This window comes from Labrus bergylta, chromosome 16 (assembly GCF_963930695.1).
Source record: "Labrus bergylta chromosome 16, fLabBer1.1, whole genome shotgun sequence".
Classification (NCBI taxonomy): domain Eukaryota; kingdom Metazoa; phylum Chordata; class Actinopteri; order Labriformes; family Labridae; genus Labrus; species Labrus bergylta.
The window spans coordinates 23,372,243-23,395,007 of record NC_089210.1 but is presented as its reverse complement, the minus strand read 5'-3'; the positions used below and the strand labels follow the sequence as shown (position 1 = coordinate 23,395,007).

General features: G+C 41.2%; 2 protein-coding genes across 2 annotated transcripts; both read right to left on the bottom strand.

Annotated features, from left to right (window-relative positions):
- Positions 1-650: 650 nt before the first annotated feature.
- On the bottom strand, positions 651-8,964 carry timp2b (TIMP metallopeptidase inhibitor 2b). The gene is made up of 5 exons (XM_020647781.3): positions 8,630-8,964; positions 2,586-2,686; positions 2,389-2,494; positions 2,178-2,302; positions 651-2,030 (listed from the first exon to the last, which is right to left on the bottom strand). Exons 1-5 carry the CDS (start codon positions 8,751-8,753, stop codon positions 1,833-1,835), a joined length of 654 nt encoding a protein of 217 aa, XP_020503437.1. The 5' UTR covers positions 8,754-8,964; the 3' UTR covers positions 651-1,832.
- A 9,455-nt stretch (positions 8,965-18,419) lies between these two features.
- LOC109994241 (galectin-3-binding protein A) lies at positions 18,420-22,681 on the bottom strand. Its single transcript, XM_020647497.3, has 6 exons — positions 22,542-22,681; positions 22,139-22,246; positions 21,668-21,886; positions 20,540-20,674; positions 20,133-20,433; positions 18,420-20,007 (listed from the first exon to the last, which is right to left on the bottom strand). The coding sequence occupies exons 2-6, from the start codon at positions 22,221-22,223 to the stop codon at positions 18,921-18,923; spliced, it is 1,827 nt and encodes a 608-aa protein (XP_020503153.2). The 5' UTR covers positions 22,224-22,246; positions 22,542-22,681; the 3' UTR covers positions 18,420-18,920.
- Between the last annotated feature and the right edge of the window lie 84 nt (positions 22,682-22,765).

Here is a 22,765-nt window from a genome sequence, read left to right as displayed (position 1 = left end):
ATTTTTGATGTAGTGCTGTTGAAGTGAAGAGGAGTACAGCCAAAACAAAAGGTTAAGCCTCGAAGAAATGTCAATAAATGTAATAATGTTTATTGAAAATATGCCGGTTATTTATTGTATTGTTATGTAATCACTACTACTATTATCATAAATCTATTATTTGCCATGTACTCTCATTATTGAAAACAATGTAATTCTTAGTTTGACTGGCATATCTAATGTTTTTAAATTCCAGAGCTTGAAATCCTGAGAATATCATATCATATCTGTTCACATGCAGAGGCTCGTGAGGGAATGTATATTTCATGTTTTCTCCACTAGGCGGCAGCAGATCGCTGCGAAAGTGTCGCAAAGCAGTAACTGCAGCTTGAACCATCCTCAGAACTATGAAGTCTCTGAATCTTTGATTAAATATAGTGAAAGTTATACATGATGTATGGGAGTATTGTGCTGTTTTATTATGCATGCTTGATAACTTGTGCTGTCCTTAAACACAAGTGAAGTCTGCAACACATTTCACTTGGTTGAGCTGTGATTTATATAGTTCCACTTAGAACAAAAAACTAAATGTATTTTTTTTACTTTGGAATTTGTGATGATGTGAATGTCCGAGTGTTGTGAGGTAGGTAAATATAAAAACAGAGCAAATCTTTAAAACAGGGTTTGGCATTTAATATAATAGTAAAAAAAATGTACAGTATTGTTTCAAATGAACACGCATGCAAAAATCACATCAAAAGTCTCATGTGAAACCAGCACAAGACAGCATACTTGACTACAGTTTCAAATAAAGAATCATTTTACAGTCTCATATTAAGTATTAAAATAACAAAACAATATCAATACTTTTGCGGTAACATTAACAGCTCTGCAAGACAGTGCTTCATTAGTTACAATTTGTTCTTTAATGTACTGTCTGTTAACAGTAAGGCCAGCTGTTTGACCTTTAATGCACACCAAATATGTGTCTATATGGCTAACACCAATGGTTCATTTGTCACAATAAACATCAAAATGTGGCGTTTCTTCAATTAAATATGATTCATCATTTAACCTCCTTAAATTAAATATGCTCTTACACTAAAGCATACCAATGAGATGTTATATAAAAGTACAAGAAGGAGCATTCAAGCCTCTTTTTTTTCCCAAAAGTTTCCATTAGAGACAATATGGCTGGTGTGACAATCATGTTCAAAGTGCATACTTTTCTATTCAAGGTTATCTAGAATAAAACAATTACAACAAACAGGTTAGCCACACCTCAAACAAAGGGGGATGTTTTTTTGTTTACGGCAAAGAAAAAAGGAATCAGAGGCAGGAGTAGCAATAGTTATCCCTGGCTCCTTGTAAAAGCTGTGCTGTCACAAATCAGGATACTGACTGATTTCACAGATTCACACGATTGTTACACTTTGACTGATAGGTATGTTTGTGTAGCACTATGGAAATATATTTCACTTTAAACACTGCCTTTGATTAGAATAAGACATGGTAGCACAGAAACGAAAAATGCCAAAAACAGTTAAAGTTAATAATGACTATCACTTTATTTCAGCAGAGGGAGGAGTGGTTTATGATGAAGTGCTTCAGATTTAGGAGAAGTGTCTGAAAGTGCTGAATTCAGAAGACTGCAGTTAAAAAAAACAAAACATGAAGAGTCCTGCAAATAAAACTATTTCACCCTTTCGACCTCACCACAGAGCACACACCCTATGGCGTTCTTCTTTGCAAGGACAAACAAAACTCGATTTGTGTATTTATTGATGTTTTTTTTGGTTTTTATATCTTAGTCTTATCTCAAAACTTTTTCAGACTACTGCACAGCGATGGAGCTAAGGGTCTTCGATGTCCATGAATTCCCTCTTGGGCGGTGCTGACCCTCTGTACCAGGCGCAAGAGTCATCGCTCCTCTTGATACAAGCGAAGTGTTTGGCCTGCTTTCCGTTGACTGTCTTCTCAATCACCCAGTCCAACCACAGGCACTCAGCCGGGCTGCTGAGCACGCAGGGGATGGAGGTGCAGCGAGTGATCTAAGAAACAGAAAAGAAGAGAGCGAGATCAGGGATTGTGATTACAGCGAGCAGCATGTATTTTTTCAAAAGATTATTTTAGTCCGCGGTCGCTCAGAAGTGGCTAATTCTACTTTGCTGAATACGTCTTTTTTTCGCCTGTTCTACCTTGCAATCACAGCCCATTTCGTAGCGCTGAGTCAGGCTCTTCTTCTGGGTGGCACTCAGTTCCTCCCACTGCTCGATGAAGTCACACAGTGTGACATGCATCGTCCCATCGCTCTCCAATTTGCCTGCGGAGGAACAAGAGTGCATTAGATCCAGCCAGGAACAATCTGTGCTACGTTTTGTACCGTGTCATTTAGGCTAGAAGCTCTACCTGTGATCAGATACTCTTTGCCGTTAGTCTCCAGATTCACTCCACACACCGCAGAGGATGGTGCCGTGTAGATGGCATCGATATCCTGGTTCGGACCTTTGAACATCTGATAAATCAAACAGAGGACAGAACATTCAGATTCATATCCAAATTGGGTTTATATTGTTACATGAGAATAATAGCTTTATCCAATGTACCTTGATCTGTTTGATGTCATACTTGACCCGTTTGATGGGGTTTCCATAGATGTCATTGCCAACATCAACCTCCCCCTCTCCAACCAACTTCGCCCTGATAACTGGAGACAAAAAAACAACCCGTGTTTACCTTCATTGTTCTTGAAAACAAAGCTTCAAACACTATTGTTACAGTAAAACTGAACTGGATCTGGGTCTGATAGAAGCCCTGCCTCAGTTCGGCATGCTGGTGTTGGCTACAACTCGTCGCTGCGGCTTGGATCTGAGGAGTGTGCATGTGCCAGGTGCTGGGAAGACAGAGGCACATGAGTGTTTCATCAGCTGCAATCAGAGGGAGGAATGTGCGCCGCCTGCTCCCAGGCTGCTGGGCCGACGCAGGAGGAAGCTAGTCAGCAATCTTTTGAAAAAGCTGAACTAGAATGCCCCCCCCCCCAGGCCTCTCTGCCGGCCTGCCTCTCTGTCTGGAGAGAGGTGCTGACATGCAAATCAACCCTCTGCTTCCCCTCTCTTTCTCTCTCGTTCTTTTTCTTGTGCTCCAAAGTTGCAGCTTCCAAATTCAGTGGTGGAAAAAAAAAAAAAAAAAAAAAACACTAGATCAAGTGGAAAAATATTACCAGAGCCATTCTGATGAGCAATTGAGCTCAAAAAACTGAGTACTCAACAAAAAAGTGTGACTCATTTGTCTCAGAAACACAGATCCTATCACGTGAAACTTAACCAACAAGTACAGTAAATCATTGATATCTATGGAATACAGCAAATAGGCAAGTTGCAGCGATTACTGCGCAGACACGTGACAGCTACCGTAAAATAAATACGTTTACAAGTTCGGATTGAAAATCTTTTAAGTGGAGGAAACTAGCAGCAGAGCTAACGATAACCAGATGTTCTCTCAGCCCTTTCTTTCTCTCAAGGTGGCAGCTACCGAATGCCTCAGACCATCTCTAGCATGCCTCCCGTCCCTTCCAAATAACATCAAGCCTTCTTGTTTGTTTTCTTTATTTGACGAAAGGTATGAAGCTGCGAGCCACATGTGCCCTTATTCGATGACAATAGAGGCTTAGAGAACATCTCCTTTTAAGGGTCTAAAGACTGAACTCTAAGGGGAAAAAAAAAAAAAAAAAGAGAAACAGGGGGAAAATAATGAGTGTGTGCACAGATGGAGTGGTTGCATTCTCTGTGCAGAGGATCAGAGGGAAAATGGACAGTCAAACTGCGGAGGTAGCATTAGCGTAGCAGTGTCCTGTGTGTGTACAGGGAGGAGACGAGAGACACAGAGAGATTGTCTTCTCAAAACTGTTTCCTGGCTTCCAACTTAATCCTGAGTTGTGCAATCTAAATGCTGCACAGCTGCTTTGAAGTTGCAGGAAAACAAGCTGTGCACACTTAAGAGCCGAACAACAAAATGCACAAAGTCAAGATGATTCTGGTTAATACAAAATCCTTCCAACTCTCCCGAGTGAGAAGTGCCGAGAACAGAAACTGTCCAACTTGTCGGGCTACACAGTGGATTAGTGGTAATCCCGTTTGCCTGAGTTTGCAGAGTCACACACAGAACACTTCTCCTTTTACTAGTGTAAAGTAGGGCAGGTGAAAATATGCACAGTATGTAAACAACACTGAAAAATGGGGCTAATGAAAATGATATGCATACATATTGTCACTTCGGCCTTAAAAAAACGTCATCAGGGTTGGAGTTGGTTCTTGAATTTGCATTCAGCATGTGAACATAAAGGGCTATTGCTCATTATTATCAGAACATCCACATTAAAGTTCAAATCCAAAAAAAGCTCTAATGTTTCCTACCCATTCCACTGAAGCTTACTATTACTATTGTATAGGTTATTGCTCGAGGTATTAATACTGAGTGTTGCAGCACATGTTGATGTTTACAGAAAGGAGCTGACCAAGCCCTTTAACAAAAATCACATGTTACACAAAACTGGGAATTAAGATAACCGTGTCATTTTCTAGTTACTGAAACCATAAACACATGATTTTGTACATAGTGTTGTGGTCGTGAGAGTGCTTTAAAAAACAAAGAGAAAAAGAGAAGAAAGCAAATGCATGTCATGTAATTGCAGGGCCCGGGCATGCATTCTCCTCCCCGAGAAGCCACAAAGTGGTCGGACTAAGAACTCAAAAAAATTAAAAAGACAAATACAAATCCTTCAAGATCCATGGATTGAATCCGCTGTTGTCCATTCCATGGTGTTCAACACGTGGCGTCATATAAACAATGCAGAAATATGGTTGTAATGTTTTCTTTCTTTGTGAATGGGGCATGAAGATGCTGTTAAGCAAATGCTCACATGCTGTGTGTTAAAAGGTGGGCTATTCTGCATAGAATCATTAAACGTGCAACGACTGGACGGATTGATGTAAAGCATTATCATCAGTAATGCTTGATGTCAAAACAGCCTCTACTGGAGTGTGCACACGTTCAATCTGGCTTTCAATCTCAGCTCTTGTTGACACAGCTTGCAGCGCAGGGCTGACTTCGTACAGGAAAATCATGTTCAAGCCAGCTTCCTTTCAATATCACCAATTTGTTCCCTGTTATTTCCCTGTCCATTTGTTTTTTTTTACACCAGGTTATTAGACAATCACCAAGAGTTGTGAAATAAACTGCAAAATACAAAATGAGTGTAGCATATGACGGCCCAAGCAAAGACCCGAGAGATGGATTTCAATTTATGAGGATTTCTTTTTTTTTTTTTTTTATGTTCTTGGCCCGTCTGCTTTGACAGGATAAATGGAAATAGATGTTCATGGCTATCGGGTACATTTGTTTTTAGATACTGGAAAGAAGGGGAGAAATACATAAGCCAGGCTCTATGAGGATACTATGGCTAAATCAACCAGTGGAGTGGTGTAAACTAAGCATCCACTTTAAACTACAGTCTGCTCAAACAGACTTTAAGATTAACAGCATCAACTCATAACTGATGGCTTTTCAAGACATGCATGCACCATATACGGAGGCAATAGACCTCAGCGCAGCGGCCATGGGTTTGAATCTGACCTCGGCCCTTTGTTGCATCTCTTCAGCTGTCCTATCTAGTAAATGCAAAAAGGCCAAAGAAATATATATTTTTTTAAAGTCATGCTTTGGTTTTAACTTACAGAACTATTTTATTTAGACATTAAGGAAGGAGACGTGATAATGCAAATTTAACTGATCCTGACTGTTAAATTTGCTGTTTTTTTAGAAACTACGTTTTCAAGCATTTTCATGGTCTTGAGTAATTTTCCGTTGGTTACAGACACTCTCACTGACTCCAGGTCTGAGCTACTTAAGTAATACTTTGACATCAGTAAACTGTCTGACAGTAAGTAGGGGTTCCTGAGTCACCGTCTTACTTATGCAGCAACAGCACGGAAGTGCCATACAAATCATTATATACACACACTGATTCTGTTATGTATCTATGAACTCTGATTAATTATTACAGAATTGCTAAAAACCTGTGGTTAAGAGTAACAAGGAACCAAAAGTAAAAGATGATTTGAGAGGCCTTCAGAGTGCAAGACTTTTTTACTAACGGTCAAAAGTGACCATCATTTTATGTGTAGCATCCCTCCACTTTGCAATGTCAGCCACCCAATCATTTTCTATGCAGCAGCCTGCTCATTAACAAAAGCTAAAACATCAAATTAACAAGGTTTCTCTGAGGACCTACTACGGCTTTTTGAAATGTGTAACACTCTGTCTGAAGTGGCACTGCAAGTTATATGTATTAAGATTTGTGATGGAAATAATTACAAATTTAAAGAACCTGTTAGGTCATGAAAGGATGATACTGTTCATAACAAAAGGTAGTTCATGTTCGTATGAGGGTCTATCCATGGTGCTGAAGCAGAAAAAGGTGTGGTGTGGGTGGTGTGGGTGTTGTGGGGGGGGGTTAGGGTAATTTTTGGACCTGACTTCAGACACTGAAAAGATGAATCAGTATAGGATCATCAGGATCCTATTAAGTTTAAATCCCCAGATGGACAGGGGCCTTTCCTTTCTGTGTGGAGTTAGCACTTTTTACACTGATAGGTTCTTCAGACACTCCAGCCTCCCTCCACAGTCTAAAGAAATGCTCATGAGGTTAATTAGTGGCTCTAATGTGCCCGTAGGTTTGGTTGTCCACGTTAATGTTTATTTATCTTTATGTCAGAACTGTACTCGACTGCAGACCTGTATGTCCAGCACCCAGGCATTTTGCTGCAGCCCTTTAGGGGTGGAAATCTGATTGGCCAGCCAAGGTGCCAACCAAGACTGTAAACTATGATCAGATATTTGCCTCTTCAGAGTTAAAATCGACTCTTCAGGCTGTGTTCATCTCTTAAGACAGGTGCATAGGAAAGGACTGAGTCCATTAAAATGTTGCAAGCAAACTCCTGTACACTGTTTAACTTGCAATGAACTAACCAATAAATGTATTTTTTTTAATTGTGACTTTGGACATTCATCTTCTTTCTGAGTCCTTAAAAAATTAAGCTAAGAAGATTTCTACATTACTTTCCTCTTGTGTTACTTAAAAGCAGGCCTAGATGTGGTTGTAGGAAATAAAAAAATAAAAAAGGGTAAATCTATTTAATTCTCTTCATGCTACCCCTGCAGAAATCTGTGCCCAAGTTGGGTCACCCAAGGCGAAAAAGTGTGGGCACGCCCCTGCCTCAAGGACCCAGAATGGGATACATTGTATCAATAATGGTTTAGTGTTTGTTATGATGACAAAATATATTTTTGCCAGAGGTTGGAATTTTCTGTAATGCTTCAAATTAACAAACATTACAAGAAAAAGTGTTTTTTTACTATACCTATTGTTTGGATATGTTGAGGAAAATATGAAGTTATCAGAGCAATGTATTATTATTTAGGTATTTAATTAATCATTTATAGTTGTTGTAGTTGTAGCTGTTCTCTACTGAGAACTAGTTAGCATGAAAGCTAACTTCCTTTACTCTCTCTAAGTGTCGACATTTGTTTCCTGACTGCATTTGCACAGTTGCAACTTTTATATGATCTCAGAGAAACGGTTGAACAGGAACTGCTGAAAAATCACTTTCCTTTACAGTAAACTGCCCAGCAGGATAATGCGGTTTCCTCAGCCTCAGTCATGGAATCCAATGGTAAAGAGAAACCTTTGAATAAGTCAGCTTGTGTGTACATACCACACACACACTGAGCCAGCCTCGCAACCAAGAAAAAGACCCTCAGCAAAGCAATATTTAAATAGCTACACAGGCTGCTCACTGTTGAGACTCTCTCAGCTTAAGGTCTGATGTGAGGGCAGCAACAGGCAGTGTTTTGTAAAAGGTAAAATAGGAGGGAAACTATCCCTGTGGACTCTGAAAAAGAGTCAGTGCAATTAACATTTAGAGGTCAGAAAGGAGGTGCACCCTTAACCCTCTCCAGCACTGAGCTGAGGATGGTAGGACTGATTACTTTTGCAGCTTTAGCTACTTGGCCCACAGTGTGAGTTGCAAATACCTCAACAATTCTGGTTTTATACTTTCTGCGCTCCACAAATAATGGCTGAGGGGGGAATGGAAAACACGCAATAACAGGCAATTATGTGGCAAAACAAAAAAAACAAAAAAAAAACTGCTTGTCAATTTGATGACTGGTTATGGAAAGAAAACGTCTGTTGTGTAAATTATCTCCTAAAAAGAGTGAAAACAGATTACATTCTGTGCTCCTATTTAACCCACACAAGGTGAGCAAAACTGTTTTCCACCACAAGAGATGAAAGTACCAAACAGTTAGGCTACATTTTTTGCACATTCAAAGCAAAGAAAATCAACAGATTATGAGAGGGGGGGAAGAGAGGGAGGGGAGTGGAAAGAAAAGAGTGAGAGACAGAAAATTCTATCCTCCTCCCCCTGTAATTGTAAACACAAGAGCGTAAAGCAAGTTTGCACAGTTTTCCCCACACGGAATGCAAAGTTTTTTTTTTGATTGGTATAAATGAAACGGGCCTCGACGACACATAGAAAAAAAAAAAAAATGACGACATTTACATTTTTTTTCTCTTGTTGGATTTACTTACCGACGTCTGAGCTGCAAAACGCCTGCTGAGGATGCGCCGGGGAGCAGCTGCAAGCTTCTGCTATTTCTTCCACCCGCCAAAGAAACAATATGGCCAGAGTGACAAAATTCGCCGTCCAGGTCATCTTTGAAAACTACGACGTTGAAATGTTTAAAGGGAGAAACTGTGAAAGAAGGAAGTTGATCAGGTCTTGCAAACCTACAGGAACTGAACCAAGAGTGTCCAAAGCTTCAAGGGAACAACTAACGCTCCACTTGTCAAGGAGAGAGATGCACAATGCATGAGAGGGAGTTCATTCCTGTTCAGATCTGCTCTCTGAAAGCTCCTTTAAATGTGTTTTCCACCACCGTCAGGGATCAGGCGCTCTCTATTAGCGCAGGCTCCTCCCCCTGCTGCGCTCTCAGCCAGTGAGCAGCAGCCCTGCGGAGGTCAGGGGCTCCCGAAGTTTTCACATGCAACTCGCAATCCCCGTCACCCTTCTGTCACAATTACGTTGCACGAAGAGGTGGATGATTGTGATAAACATTGGGATGACGTGATTACATAAAACCAGTCAAGTCACTCCTGGCAGTCAACATACATACGCATTCTTTTCCCCTGAAATACTTTTCTTGACCTAGATTAGAATCTCAAATGCTACTCCTGTCACAAATGTATCCCCATTCTTATCAAATTAACAGGTTTTAATCCATGACTTTAATCCAAAACCTTAAGTTAAACCCTCCACCTAAGCAATGAACAACCTGATTAACATTCTGGATTTGTAAGACATTTTAAAGGATGAAGTCTGTTAGAGCAGTGGCAAACTAGCTATGTGCGTGTGTGTATCTGTATGTGTGTACAAAAGGGAATTCATCAAATTCTCACTCGGTACTGTCCAATGAATGGTCACAAGGTCACCAAAGTCAAATTGAGTCATTCAGTGAAATCCACATTACGTACATTATGAATTACCTCAGTGAATGAAGTGAGCCTTGACCTTTCCATAAAAAGGCATACTTTTGATATTTAAAAAAGAACAACATTTATTTTTTTTCGAGCTAGAAGATGCAGTATGGTAGAGAGTATCCATCTTCTCATTGGTCAACCAAAGGGCGAAATATGAGTATTTCTTTAAATGTTGAACCTTAAACGACAGTTTGACCTGGAACAGTGAAGGGGAAGTTTTAAACTGACCTTCATCTGATCTCCTTCTTTACTTCCCGTCGGCTGTCAGTTTCCTCACTAAGCTTTCAGAATGTTACAAAATCTGTGCAACCACACCAACGCTTCAGACACTACACTGGCTCAATACAAAGTCACCCTTCTCACCTACCAATGCACCCATGGAAATGCCCCCCTCTATCTCAAAGAACTCCTCACCCCACAATCCTCCACAGGAAGCCTCCGCTCTGGAAACACCAACCTCCTCCATCCCCCCCCCAGGACTAAACCCCACACCATGGGTGACCGGGACTTCTGCTCCTCTCCTCTGCTACTTTGATTTGTGTTCCCCCTTCTATATGTACTGCCTCAAATGTTTGCCAATGAACCGGGAACCTTGAACTTGAAGAAGGCCTAGCTAGTTCTGTAAACAGCATCCAGCAGAAACAGAGGAAAATTATCAATAGTTTGATTTGTGTCTTAGATTTGGAGCCAGCTCAATCAGCAGGCTCAGGTCTGGTACACTTTCCATTCAGGCCCATCTAAACAGTTTATAATATACAATCTTTTCAAGGGGTGTCAAGACATTTTCGTCATCAACAAAGATGGCTGCTGCTAGTGTGTCAGTAATAAACAAACAAGACTAGTTTACTTTAAATGCTAAAGTTTAAGCTACCAAATCATCATGCAAACCCCAGTAAAAACTTGTTAACTTCAAGCAAAGAAAGGAATGTTAGAATTAGCTACCTAGCATAGGTATATTAAGCTATTAGCGCAGGCTCCTCCCCCTGCTGCGCTCTCAGCCAGTGAGCAGCAGCCCTGCGGAGGTCAGGGGCTCCCGAAGTTTTCACATGCAACTCGCAATCCCCGTCACCCTTCTGTCACAATTACGTTGCACGAAGAGGTGGATGATTGTGATAAACATTGGGATGACGTGATTACATAAAACCAGTCAAGTCACTCCTGGCAGTCAACATACATACGCATTCTTTTCCCCTGAAATACTTTTCTTGACCTAGATTAGAATCTCAAATGCTACTCCTGTCACAAATGTATCCCCATTCTTATCAAATTAACAGGTTTTAATCCATGACTTTAATCCAAAACCTTAAATTAAACCCTCCACCTAAGCAATGAACAACCTGATTAACATTCTGGATTTGTAAGACATTTTAAAGGATGAAGTCTGTTAGAGCAGTGGCAAACTAGCTATGTGCGTGTGTGTATCTGTATGTGTGTACAAAAGGGAATTCATCAAATTCTCACTCGGTACTGTCCAATGAATGGTCACAAGGTCACCAAAGTCAAATTGAGTCATTCAGTGAAATCCACATTACGTACATTATGAATTACCTCAGTGAATGAAGTGAGCCTTGACCTTTCCATAAAAAGGCATACTTTTGATATTTAAAAAAGAACAACATTTATTTTTTTTCGAGCTAGAAGATGCAGTATGGTAGAGAGTATCCATCTTCTCATTGGTCAACCAAAGGGCGAAATATGAGTATTTCTTTAAATGTTGAACCTTAAACGACAGTTTGACCTGGAACAGTGAAGGGGAAGTTTTAAACTGACCTTCATCTGATCTCCTTCTTTACTTCTCGTCGGCTGTCAGTTTCCTCACTAAGCTTTCAGAATGTTACAAAATCTGTGCAACCACACCAACGCTTCAGACACTACACTGGCTCAATACAAAGTCACCCTTCTCACCTACCAATGCACCCATGGAAATGCCCCCCTCTATCTCAAAGAACTCCTCACCCCACAATCCTCCACAGGAAGCCTCCGCTCTGGAAACACCAACCTCCTCCATCCCCCCCCCCAGGACTAAACCCCACACCATGGGTGACCGGGACTTCTGCTCCTCTCCTCTGCTACTTTGATTTGTGTTCCTCCTTCTATATGTACTGCCTCAAATGTTTGCCAATGAACCTTGAACTTGAAGAAGGCCTAGCTAGTTCTGTAAACAGCATCCAGCAGAAACAGAGGAAAATTATCAATAGTTTGATTTGTGTCTTAGATTTGGAGCCAGCTCAATCAGCAGGCTCAGGTCTGGTACACTTTCCATTCAGGCCCATCTAAACAGTTTATAATATACAATCTTTTCAAGGGGTGTCAAGACATTTTCGTCATCAACAAAGATGGCTGCTGCTAGTGTGTCAGTAATAAACAAACAAGACTAGTTTACTTTAAATGCTAAAGTTTAAGCTACCAAATCATCATGCAAACCCCAGTAAAAACTTGTTAACTTCAAGCAAAGAAAGGAATGTTAGAATTAGCTACCTAGCATAGCGTCCTACCGCCAAATTAAACGTTTCATTGCTCTGTTTGGTTGTAGGTTTATCAAATTGCTTTTACAGGATTTTACTCATAACACCTCTTTGATAATAAACTTAGAGGTCAAATGTGAACTAGTCGGCAATTTTGTAACCAGCTGCCAGAAGTTAAGTTCAGTATTTTCCCATTTTTCTTTTAGCTCTGCTTTGGTCTCTTTAGCTGCTACATTTTCATGAAATGTTCACCAGCTCACCTTTAACCGTGTCTTAGTGCTTAGCAGGTAGTGTACGATGGGTTAGGGGCTTAATATCCTAACATAGCCTACTGTGGAGAAAGAATGCTTTAAGAGTTGAGAGTAAGTAAAACAGTGGCAGGGCTCGCAGATGAATAATGCTCGATATTAAGCTCTGTTAAGCCGAGAGGATCAAACAACAGGTTCAAGTGATATTCTGTCCTTAAGCAATCATTTTCACACACATTCTCATTTGATACTGTTCTCAGTATACTCATAATACTGTGATGTATCCATTATAGCAGCTTTAAACATATATGGTAATGCTATTTCACAGATGTGGAAGTACTTAGGTGAGTCTTGCTGAGTCATCCTTAGGTCACACTGCACAATGATTTGAGCCTTCAATCCAGTGAAAGTTTTCCCGCACTCACAGTAAGTTCAGGAAAAACACTGCTTGAATTGGATGAACATTCTGAGGAAGAATGGAGGAGGAAAGGTGGAGTGGAGAGAAGTGACATCATCCTCTTAAACTTAATAGATTCAATCTGGTGGCGATTACCCGTGTGTGTATACGACGCAAACCCCCGTGCAATACTGTGAAAGAAGCATTATGCTATGGCAAATACTTCAGTTGTTTCTCATCTCTTAGTCATGCTCAAAAAGTAGATGGTTTTGTGTGAAAGTTTGCCACAGCAACACCGACGCCGGAAACAGAAAGTTCTCGAGAGTTTAGAGTTTGTGGCCTCTTGTGTTGATTCTGGCTTAGAACAGGAGATCACAGTGAGGCCACGATGAGTTTAATGAGTAGAGCTGATGATGAATAATGAAGACGAGGGCCGCAGAGAGAAAGACAGAGAGAGGACTGTATCTGCTGCTGCTTCCTTGCTCCCTGACATCATTTGGCCAAAGACTGTCAGCATTCTGGCTGCCTCGGCAGATATTTCCACTGTTTTTCATAGTTGAGCAATTCTTGCTCGGTTGCTTTTCCATTGGACTCGCAAGACATCAGCAGGGAGAGGCAGTAAGAGCAGCAGAAGAAAGGGGACATCTGATTTAAGTTTGTTTGTAGTGATCAATGTCCCTTGTGCCCATTTAGTTTCTCATCCGTGTTATCTTAGCTTTAGAATACTGATGCCATGGGTTTGATAAGGAAAATTCCCAAATCGCTAGAAATTTTGCAAGACGGTATGACTCGTTTTGCACGTTGGAAGCTACCAGACGCAACATGGAAAACAACACAGATGTTTTTTTGGGCGTGGGACAGAAACAAAGACACGAAAAAGGAAGTGACACATCCAGGACCAAATAGGCAGAACTATGCTGCTGTCTCTTTCCACAGTTTACCAAAAACATGAGAGGAACAGCAGACGCCTTCTTCTGGGCAGAGCCTGCCGCCCCCTGTCCAAACACTCGGCTTCCTTTGCACTGAGATGCTGACTGATGTGGTGGGCTCTGCTCAAATCCCAGCAATGCCCCCGGCTCCTGCGAGTGACCTCACAGCATGACCACTCTGAGCTATTTCCCACATGGCCACTCTCCCTTTAGAACGTGGGTTTACTCGCCAGTAAAGATCTAAGTCACTTTATCTACATTTGGTTTTGATTTGTTGAGAGAGGGCGGATATGTTGAAGAAGTGCACCGTAAGCAGCCCCCCTGTGTACATTACCCACTACAAACGCTTACAGGGGCTTAGGAATTAGGAATGGCCTGAACCTCCATACCCTAAATTACAGACTGGCAAAGGCCAGGAATACTCTCTGAACGAAATGCCCAGCAAGGCAGAAAAAGAGGGTCTCATTGCGGGAACTGGTGGGTGCTGCGGCATTGACCCACATCCTCATGACTCCCACCTCCTCTGCACATGACCTGACCATCACATAGCTTTTAGAGAACCCCTCCCGAAGCTGCATGTCGCACCCCCTCCTCTTCACCATCTCTGTGTTGTGTGACCCAAGGGTATTTCCCACCGTTTTCCATTCGTCAGTGCAGCTCTTCACGTTTGATTGGTGACAGTGAATCAATGTTAGCAGGTTCACACCAGGGACAGGAGGAAAACATCTTCTCAAAAGATAGAAAAACCACTAATATGCCTCCATGGACTTTGGTGGTGACCACCCTCAGTGTGGTGTCACAATGAGTCTGCTGCCTTGTCTGAGTATCCTCAGTGATTGCGATCATTTCAGTGGTATTGTTGCCACACTAACTACATTTTGTGTGTGTATTCATGGGAACTCTGGGCCTATACTGGTAAATGACATTGAAATTATCATGCAGTCATTTCCTCTTCAGCACGACAACACTGCTGGGACATGACTGGAATGTCTGGGGCTTTCTATTAAGATGATGAACAATTTAAACAGAAATTTGGTGTTATGCTAGTGTCTCATCCACAGCCTCTGAAGCTAATCAGGCTCAAAGAACGTCAGAGAGGAAAGTGCACTACCATCAGATGCTAAGCAAATTAGCATTTTCTGTTATCATATTTCATGTTGTCTGACTTATTTAGGTCCAGTAATCACTCTAATCTGAGATGTTTTTCATTCTCCATCAACTGAGAAAAATACCAGGCTTTTAACTTGACACTACTTCACTATGTTTACCGGATAATTGCTGATTTTTCATGATAAGAGGGCAGTGTTTCTTTTTTAAAGGCCTAGCCAGGGACAGTGGTTTCTAAATTAGCCACGACTAGTAACCTGTATGTATGACATCTACTATGTATTTTACATCTGAAGCAATGTTTATTGCAAGTGTCCTTGTAAAATAAACAAAGAAAATAATTCAAAAAGAAAATACAAAAAAGCTGTCTGCTGTGGCAGAGGCTGAGTAGAGGGAAGGGACTAGTTCAAATCTGGGCCTTGAAATCAGTTATGTGGACTTAAAAGATACTGAAAGATTGCAAGGTTAAGGGTAAATGCAAAGGCTTGAAACTCTCATTTCAATGTCCCAATACAAGTTATGTCGCTTTCACACATACACAAAACTTCCCAAAATGTTCTGGATATGCTGCATGTGTAAATGCGAACAGCAGAATATTTTCACCCACACTTACCCCAAAAGTTTTCCTGCCAGCCCCCTAGTACATTTTCCGAGAAAATGCAGTCGGACATATTCAAGACAATTCCCCGCCAGAGAGCGAGAAGGTGGTGGAGATGACATTTTTATCCTCCCACCTGTGCAACCGGTGCAATCTCTGTGCATATTAAGAAACTGTTTTGTTAGATTTTCTGCTCAGTATATGTTCTTTTCTGCTCTTTCATTGATATCCTGAATATGGGGAACTCATAGACTGTAAATATTAATGGACAAAGCCTTAGTAACATCACCCATCTGTTAGTGCAGGGGGCCTTGGAGTCCCCTCGATAGCTGTCACGTGCCGATTGAGACATGAGCTAATCAGACCTATTTTTTTTTTAAACAGACTGTAAACATGTTAATTTCTACTGTAAAAACAGGCAATTTTAATGGGGTGTGTATGTGGCTTTATGTGCGTATGAAGCCAGCCTCTAGTGGACATTTGATGAACTGCAGGATTATGCACTTCTGAATTGGCTTCATTTTTCAACACCTGAGGTTGCTGCTTGGTTGAACTACATGTAAGTATTGACATAAAGGCAAAAATTGTCATCATAGTATCAGATTCGGTTGTCAACCGCCATTTATGCATCATTCTACATCATGCCCTGCCAGACACATCTTTAGTACCGGAGCAAATACAACATAAGCTTGTACATGTATCCAGTTAAATGCCAGAATTGTTTTATCAAAATATGGAAACCAGTGCAGCCATAAGATCCCATGCTTTCAAAAACACAGAACATTACAAATACGAATTTTCCATTAACTGTCAGGAAATATAGATGACTCCATAAGTCACACCTTATTCTTGTAATGCATTCACACATTTTTGTTATAACAAGAAACATTATTTTAATTGTATTCTTTGTACATTTGAGAAAATTGGGAAATTCCAGTACACCCTTTGAGATAATGCAGCTTTACGGCTTACTTCATTTGTTGTTCGTAAATCCAAACCCAAAAAACAAATTAAGTCATGACTTGTAAATTGGCTGGATATTTGGTGGGTAGAATTACACAACAATGAAAATGGAGCCAAATATTACTCACATAACAAAACAAGTCTACATTGTGATGAAAATCTCATCTCTCTCTTTTTTTTTCATGAGGGTGACACAAGATTACCTGCAGATAATTTACAGTTACCGTCCAGCACTTCCTGCAGGGTTCGACCAAAACGTCATGAGTTTATGCAACACTTCAGCACGAGTGCATATGGAGGAGTCGTGTACACATAAACAGTGATCATGTTTCAAATGATCAATTTTGTGTTATGATGTTTTCATTAGCTGCAGTTAGACATAGACACACTTCTGGGAAACCCATGAGTCACTATGTGTGTTATAGTAGGTGGCTGTTAAACCCACCAGCCCAGGCATGTAGACCTGCATGTCATCAGAGTGTGACCGTCTCTTGAGTAAGAAAAATGCAGGAAGACTTGAAGGCATTCTGGTAAAAACACAATAGCTTGGGAAAGTTCCATGACTAATGAAGTGAAAAATGTTATCGTCCTTTATCAAAAGCCATTTTATTAAACAAACTGTTTTTCTCTAGATTCTTTATCTGTTGATTCTAAATAAAGCAGACAGTTCGTCCACTTCCTTCTGTTGGGCAGAAATCCGATGATAATTGCATTTTAACAGTTTTAAGTGGAAAAACTTAACTGATAACCAAAATTGAATTACTTAGGCTAATTAAAGGGAGTTTGAGCAATCAGTCTTGTTAGCAGGGTCATTAGCATGCTAATAATCAAGTATGGTCACATGAGAGATGTTAGCTGAGTCGTTAACACCCCTGGTCGTCTTTGGGTCGCTGGGTTCACATGTTCCAAGGTGGGAGTTGGGCTTCAGTTGTTTTGAGAGACAGCATTGTAGGTTGGTGATAGATGGTGTCTAAGACCACCACCCCTGTTAAGGGATGGTTTTTCCATCTTAACATAGATGTCTTCATAAACACCCCTTTCACACCACACCAAGGGTCTTCTCTGGCCAGGATGTGCACCTTGTCATCTTCAAAGGAGTGTCCTTTGTCCTTCAGATGTTGACAGCAGAATCCTGATTAGTCTCTCCAGACCACACAAAAACATAGCATAGCATAGGAGAGCCAGCGCTTCAGGGACAGATTCTGCTGTCCACTTACATCTGAGGGACAAGGGACACTCCTTTGAAGATGACAGTGTTAACATCCTGGCCAGGGAAGAGGCTTAAATACCTCCACAGTGGCTTACAATTCTAGCTCCGTCCACCATGTTTAGAACTGAACACGTCTTTTGGAGGAGAGATTTAATGTCCTCAAGAACTTTACCTTAAGTGCAGTTGCCTTTGGATCAAGTTGAGGTTATCTACACCAGTACCTTGGGTTAGGAACTACACATGCAAATTAGCAAATTGCTAATTTGGTGCAACTGTCTTTTTTTCATAAATGATCAATGTCATTGCACACTGTCCTCCATCCAGTCCTTTGTTTGTGGTCTGATTAGGTCTTACAACACCGAGAAAAACACTCAGTTTCAAAATTGATCTCCTTGTGATGTCACAGTGGGATTCGGGTAAAAAAAACAAAAAAAACTCTCCCCTCATGTTTTGTCTCCGGCTGCCATGATTTTCCCAGGGGGCACGCTGACAAGTTGCCATGGAAGCTCAAAGCTGAACTCGTGTCTTCACCGGTCGGCACAGATGTTTCATTCAGACCACAGGGGACTGTTTGAAAAGGTTGAAAAGGGGGATAATATGTCCTCTTTAAGCAGTGATATACGAAACCTTTTCTGTATTTGAGTTGGACAGCACCAGCAAAGGCTGAGGTCATAACAGCAGATACAGCGATCTGCAGATACAGAGAGAGAGTAAACCTGCATAGTGGCCCAGATGAAAATTAAAAGACATATGTCAACAGCAAGAAAAAATCTATAAATCAGTCTGGTGATTAACGAAACTAGGAGCACTTATTGAATGTAGCTCATGTCAACTACAGATCAAGATTTATATCTTAGGCTGTTCTTGAATTGGGTCTTACAAAAATAACATTACTGACACACAAAACTATGAAAACACTCAGAAATAGAGCTGGAAATAATTTGTTTTATTGATTGTCATTTTTACAAAAGCAGCAGAGAATACATACATACGAATTAATACAGTGGTACCCAACTGGTCTAGCCTCAGAACCCACCACCACTTCCAGAACGACAAATCACAACCCACTGAAAACGGATCCACCATCCACCAGTTGAGAACCACAGAACTAAATCACACCCAGGATATGTATATACTACCCTGAAAAAAGGTACCCATTTCTACAATGGCACACCCTGTATTCAGTTAGGGTATTGTAATCTGTATTGATTTGGATCGTTGGATATCTCCTGTCCCACATTTGGGTAATGAAATACAGTAAAATGAGCACAAAATCAAAACATAAGAGCAGGTGTACATCCTATGCTTTGTTATGCTAGAAAAAGAGAATCACAAGGGTTATAATGTAGTATCATTGTAATCTATTGAGTTATCAACACACAAATCGATCAGATGTGGGACGTATTCATTCATGCCCTGTTATTGGTCAGACGTACTCTGGTCTCACTACAAAGTGGTAGGTGTACTCGTCTTTAGGACACGGATAGGCATTCTGGGTTCCATTCGCCTTGATATAAGCCATATCCTCCTTGAAGTCCTGAACCTGACAGATATACTTGTCTTGGCACTTCAGCAGGAGCCGGTTACGGAACAGGATGTTGTTGCTCTTCTGGTTGTAGTAGTTACGGATAACCAGCCGTGCTGCAGGGAACGACGCACATCTCAGACCTTGGTTTGAACACTCACGCTGCTTCTTGAAGACATTTGCCTGCCAGCTGACCCTGGTGTCGTTGAAGATCAGGCTGTAGTGGACAGATGTGGTGAAGGACGCGCTGCTTTGACCGTATGGGCTGGGAGTGGGATAATAATAATAATTTTCATAACTCATATATCTCATATTTCTGTAATTAGGTGGGTAACGGGTTGGGACTGGATCTGATCGATCAAACGATGTGCTCCATGCCTCAGAGGTGTAGATCCTGGGTTTGTAATCTTCATCTTCTTTAAACGTCGGGTTGGACTGAAGTGTGCTTAAGAGGAGAACATTAAACTGGAATGCTTTCAACATGTTATCCCGATACATATTTGTAAAGGTGCTGTCGAGGGAAGAGTGAAGCTCCAGGTCGTAAAGTTTCTCTGCAGGAATCATCGGGAATCGGATGCAATTCAACAGGTCAAGTTGGGCTTCTGAGGTGGTGGAGTTGCCCTTCTCTTTGATCCAGCTCTGGACAGTCTGAAGCAGGAAGTATTCATCTTGCACCACCAGGTCTGAGCGGGATAGAATGGCTCCAAGAAGCTTAACGGAGAGGATTTTCCAAGCAGGGGACGTGGTCAGACTTTGGTAGTTCCAGGCCAGATACTGGATACAGTTCTCCTGGAGCACCAAGTCTCCAGTCTCCTCTGCATATTCGTAAAGGGACAGTTGGGTTTGGAAAGAGGCGTCTTCTGGGAGGATCTTAGTGAACAGTCGGCCTGTGTCCTCCATCAGCTGCTTCATCCCAAACCTGGAAGCCATCCAGTGGATGCATTGCGCGGAGGTAAAGGTCACATCGATCTTACGGGTGTAAATGTACCTTTAAAAAAACAGATCGTAGAATAATTATAATAGTTTTCAGAGATGTTTTTCAATGACTTCGCTTTCAATGTAATTCCTGTTTGATAGGAATATGAACTAAATCTTAAATGATGTCATATTTACCTGATGAGGGAGCTAAAATATGGTTTGCAAGACTGGCTGATGCTGACTGTAATACTCGTGCTCTCAACTGAAGCGTTGAAGAAAGGAAACTGCAAGAGGATTATTTTGTGCGCGCACATTTCTGTCTCAGCCATCTCCAGGGTCCCATCCTCTTTTCTGTTTCCAGTAGCACTCTGGACCGAGATCAGGAAATCACAGCCGCTCCCGCTGTCAAAGATTTGGCCGAGCTCATCAGACAAACTGATGCTGTGGTCCAGCTGGTGTGCAGAATCATCGATGGTCGTATTAGTGCCTGGAATCACTACAAATTTGAACGAGTCGTTATTTCAAAGTTAGTTCTTTATCTTGATAGAATCACATATCAATAATAGTTCAATATAAAGTCTTCTTTGCATGTAAGGTCTTACCATCTGTTTCACAAATAACTCCGACATCCTCTTTGTGGGAGCAGTCGGTCAGTCCCCAGCCTTTGAAAGAACATGTGGACAGATAGTTCTCTGTGCCTTTGCAGTGGAGATCATCCAGCCAAATGGGTCCAGATGCTACGAGGTAAAATTAAAATAATAAATGCATTAATGTCAGTAGAAACACAATAATCACACTGCAAAAAGTAAAATCTTGTGTCATAGTCAAGACCACATTAATCGAGACCAAGACATACCCAAGACCAGAGTGTTCCGAGACCAAGTCAAGACCGAGACATTTAGGGATCGAGACCGAGTCAAGACCAAGAACAAGGCAGGGCGAGAAAGAGACTGAGACAAGTACAAGAGCCATTAATATCTTGTGTGCAGCAGGTGTGTCCCGGTGTCACTCCCGTAACACCGGGAAGGTTGCAGTCGTATGCAGGTATGCAGGGATAAAAATCAGCCTGTCAGTGATGGTCTTGATTTAAAATCCAGAGTCCGATCTGAGACCGAGACAAGGCCGAGTAAAACTGATTTGGATTCCGAGACGAGACAGGGACCTTCAAAAAGTGTTTTTTAAGACCGGTCTTGAGTCCAAGACCGATTTCGAGAACTACAACACCTGATGTAATCAAGTGTGTTTGACTTATATGTAATGTCATTACGAGAACATTATTATGGTATAAAAAGCACACAAAAAAGGCCCAGATTACTTATAAGAAAAAACATCTGTCAATGCAGCAAGCTAATGTAAATGTTGGATGTCTTAAAATGAAATGTTCTCTATAAATAAGTGAGTATGTCGCAACTTAAGACACTTAAGTAAAATGTTCATGCTGCATTGGCAAACCATTTTCACTGTATCCAGGCCTTTTTGTGTGTGTTTAATATCTTGACATAAGATGTTTATCTGGACTTGTCAGATGAATGTGGCTTAATAATGAAAGTGTAATGAGATATCTTTGATTAGAAAAGGGAAAAAATACACTTGCTAAGATTTGAGTTTGCAGTGCAGCGACCCATTTTGGTGGTTGAATTTGTTGCGCTAGTAATGTTTCATCACAACTCCACACTCTGTACAGTCATTTTACTGCCCCCTGGTGGGGGATAAATGGAAGTGGCAGGCACCTGGTCCGTAGTCCTTCCCAATGACAACAGATTTTGCCCCGGGGAATTTGAGCTGACGACACACCACCTGGGCCTCAGCCATGTCCCAGTCGTCGTCACAGACTGTTCCCCATTTCCCATTGTGGTAGACCTCCACGCGGCCCTCTGAAGCACTCTGTGAGCCAAACAGCCGCAAATCACCCTCCTTCACGTCACCGCTCTGCGGCTCAAAGGGTCTTCCTGTGTGCAAACACAAACACAGGCATGAGATATCAACCAAGGCCACAAGGTTGTATAAACAATTGGATAAGCTACAGCTGGATTTGAATAAATCAGGTTAGAATATGTAAATAGGAGATGTTATATAAATACACGTATACACCAGAAATTAGGATAGAATTAAGCATGAATGAATTATGAATTATTTTTAAGAGAAATAACAAACATATTTTTAGTTCTTAGATGGATTACAATGTGTTTTTGATTACTCACCGAACAGTTTAAATGTGGCTGCCCTTCCAGACTCATGGAGAAGTAGCAGAAGCCACAGACTGAATAAGTTTCGATGTCTGAGCATTTTTAAACACCAGGGTCAGGACTCTGATAGAGGGACAAAGAAACAAGGAAGTGAGAAAAATGCTCCCCAAGATTCTTTACTTACAAGTCAAGATGCATGACTTTGATGCAAAGCAAGAGCCGGAGTAGTCAAACTGTGGCGTTGTTTTCTTACATATATACATTTATACATATATTGTTTAGAAGGAGAAAATACCACCATGACAGATTGGGCCTGCACTTAAACATGTTTTCCAGGAGGATTATTGTTAGATTCTCAATGACTATGCAAAATCTGTGCATTCAAACATGTGCTAATTATAAAATCAAACAACATTACCTTCTCCTCCTCGTCGTCCTGAAGTGTGTTTCCCCTTGCAAAGTCAGAAACCTTTTTAAAGTGCTAGCCAAAAAAAAGGGAGGGCTCAGTCTAGGGTTCACTTCTCCAACTCCTGCAGCTTTCCCTAAGTTTTGTTTTTACACGTAGAGCCGAAAAACTGGGAAGTTGCACAACCGAGTTTGATCCCGTCGCGACTTGTTTGAGGACAATGTCGGATTTTGGTT

Coding starts and splice junctions, on each gene's coding strand:
- timp2b (XM_020647781.3), bottom strand. CDS start 8,753: ATGACCTGGACGGCGAATTTTGTCACTCTGGCCATATTGTTTCTTTGG. Junction 2,687..8,629: donor GTTTTGCAGCTCAGACGTCG/GTAAGTAAATCC, acceptor TTTTGTCTCCAG/TTATCAGGGCGAAGTTGGTT. Junction 2,031..2,177: donor AAATGGGCTGTGATTGCAAG/GTAGAACAGGCG, acceptor TCTGTTTCTTAG/ATCACTCGCTGCACCTCCAT.
- LOC109994241 (XM_020647497.3), bottom strand. CDS start 22,223: ATGCTCAGACATCGAAACTTATTCAGTCTGTGGCTTCTGCTACTTCTC. Junction 21,887..22,138: donor AGCCACATTTAAACTGTTCG/GTGAGTAATCAA, acceptor GTTTGCACACAG/GAAGACCCTTTGAGCCGCAG. Junction 20,008..20,132: donor TATTTTAGCTCCCTCATCAG/GTAAATATGACA, acceptor GTTTTTTTAAAG/GTACATTTACACCCGTAAGA.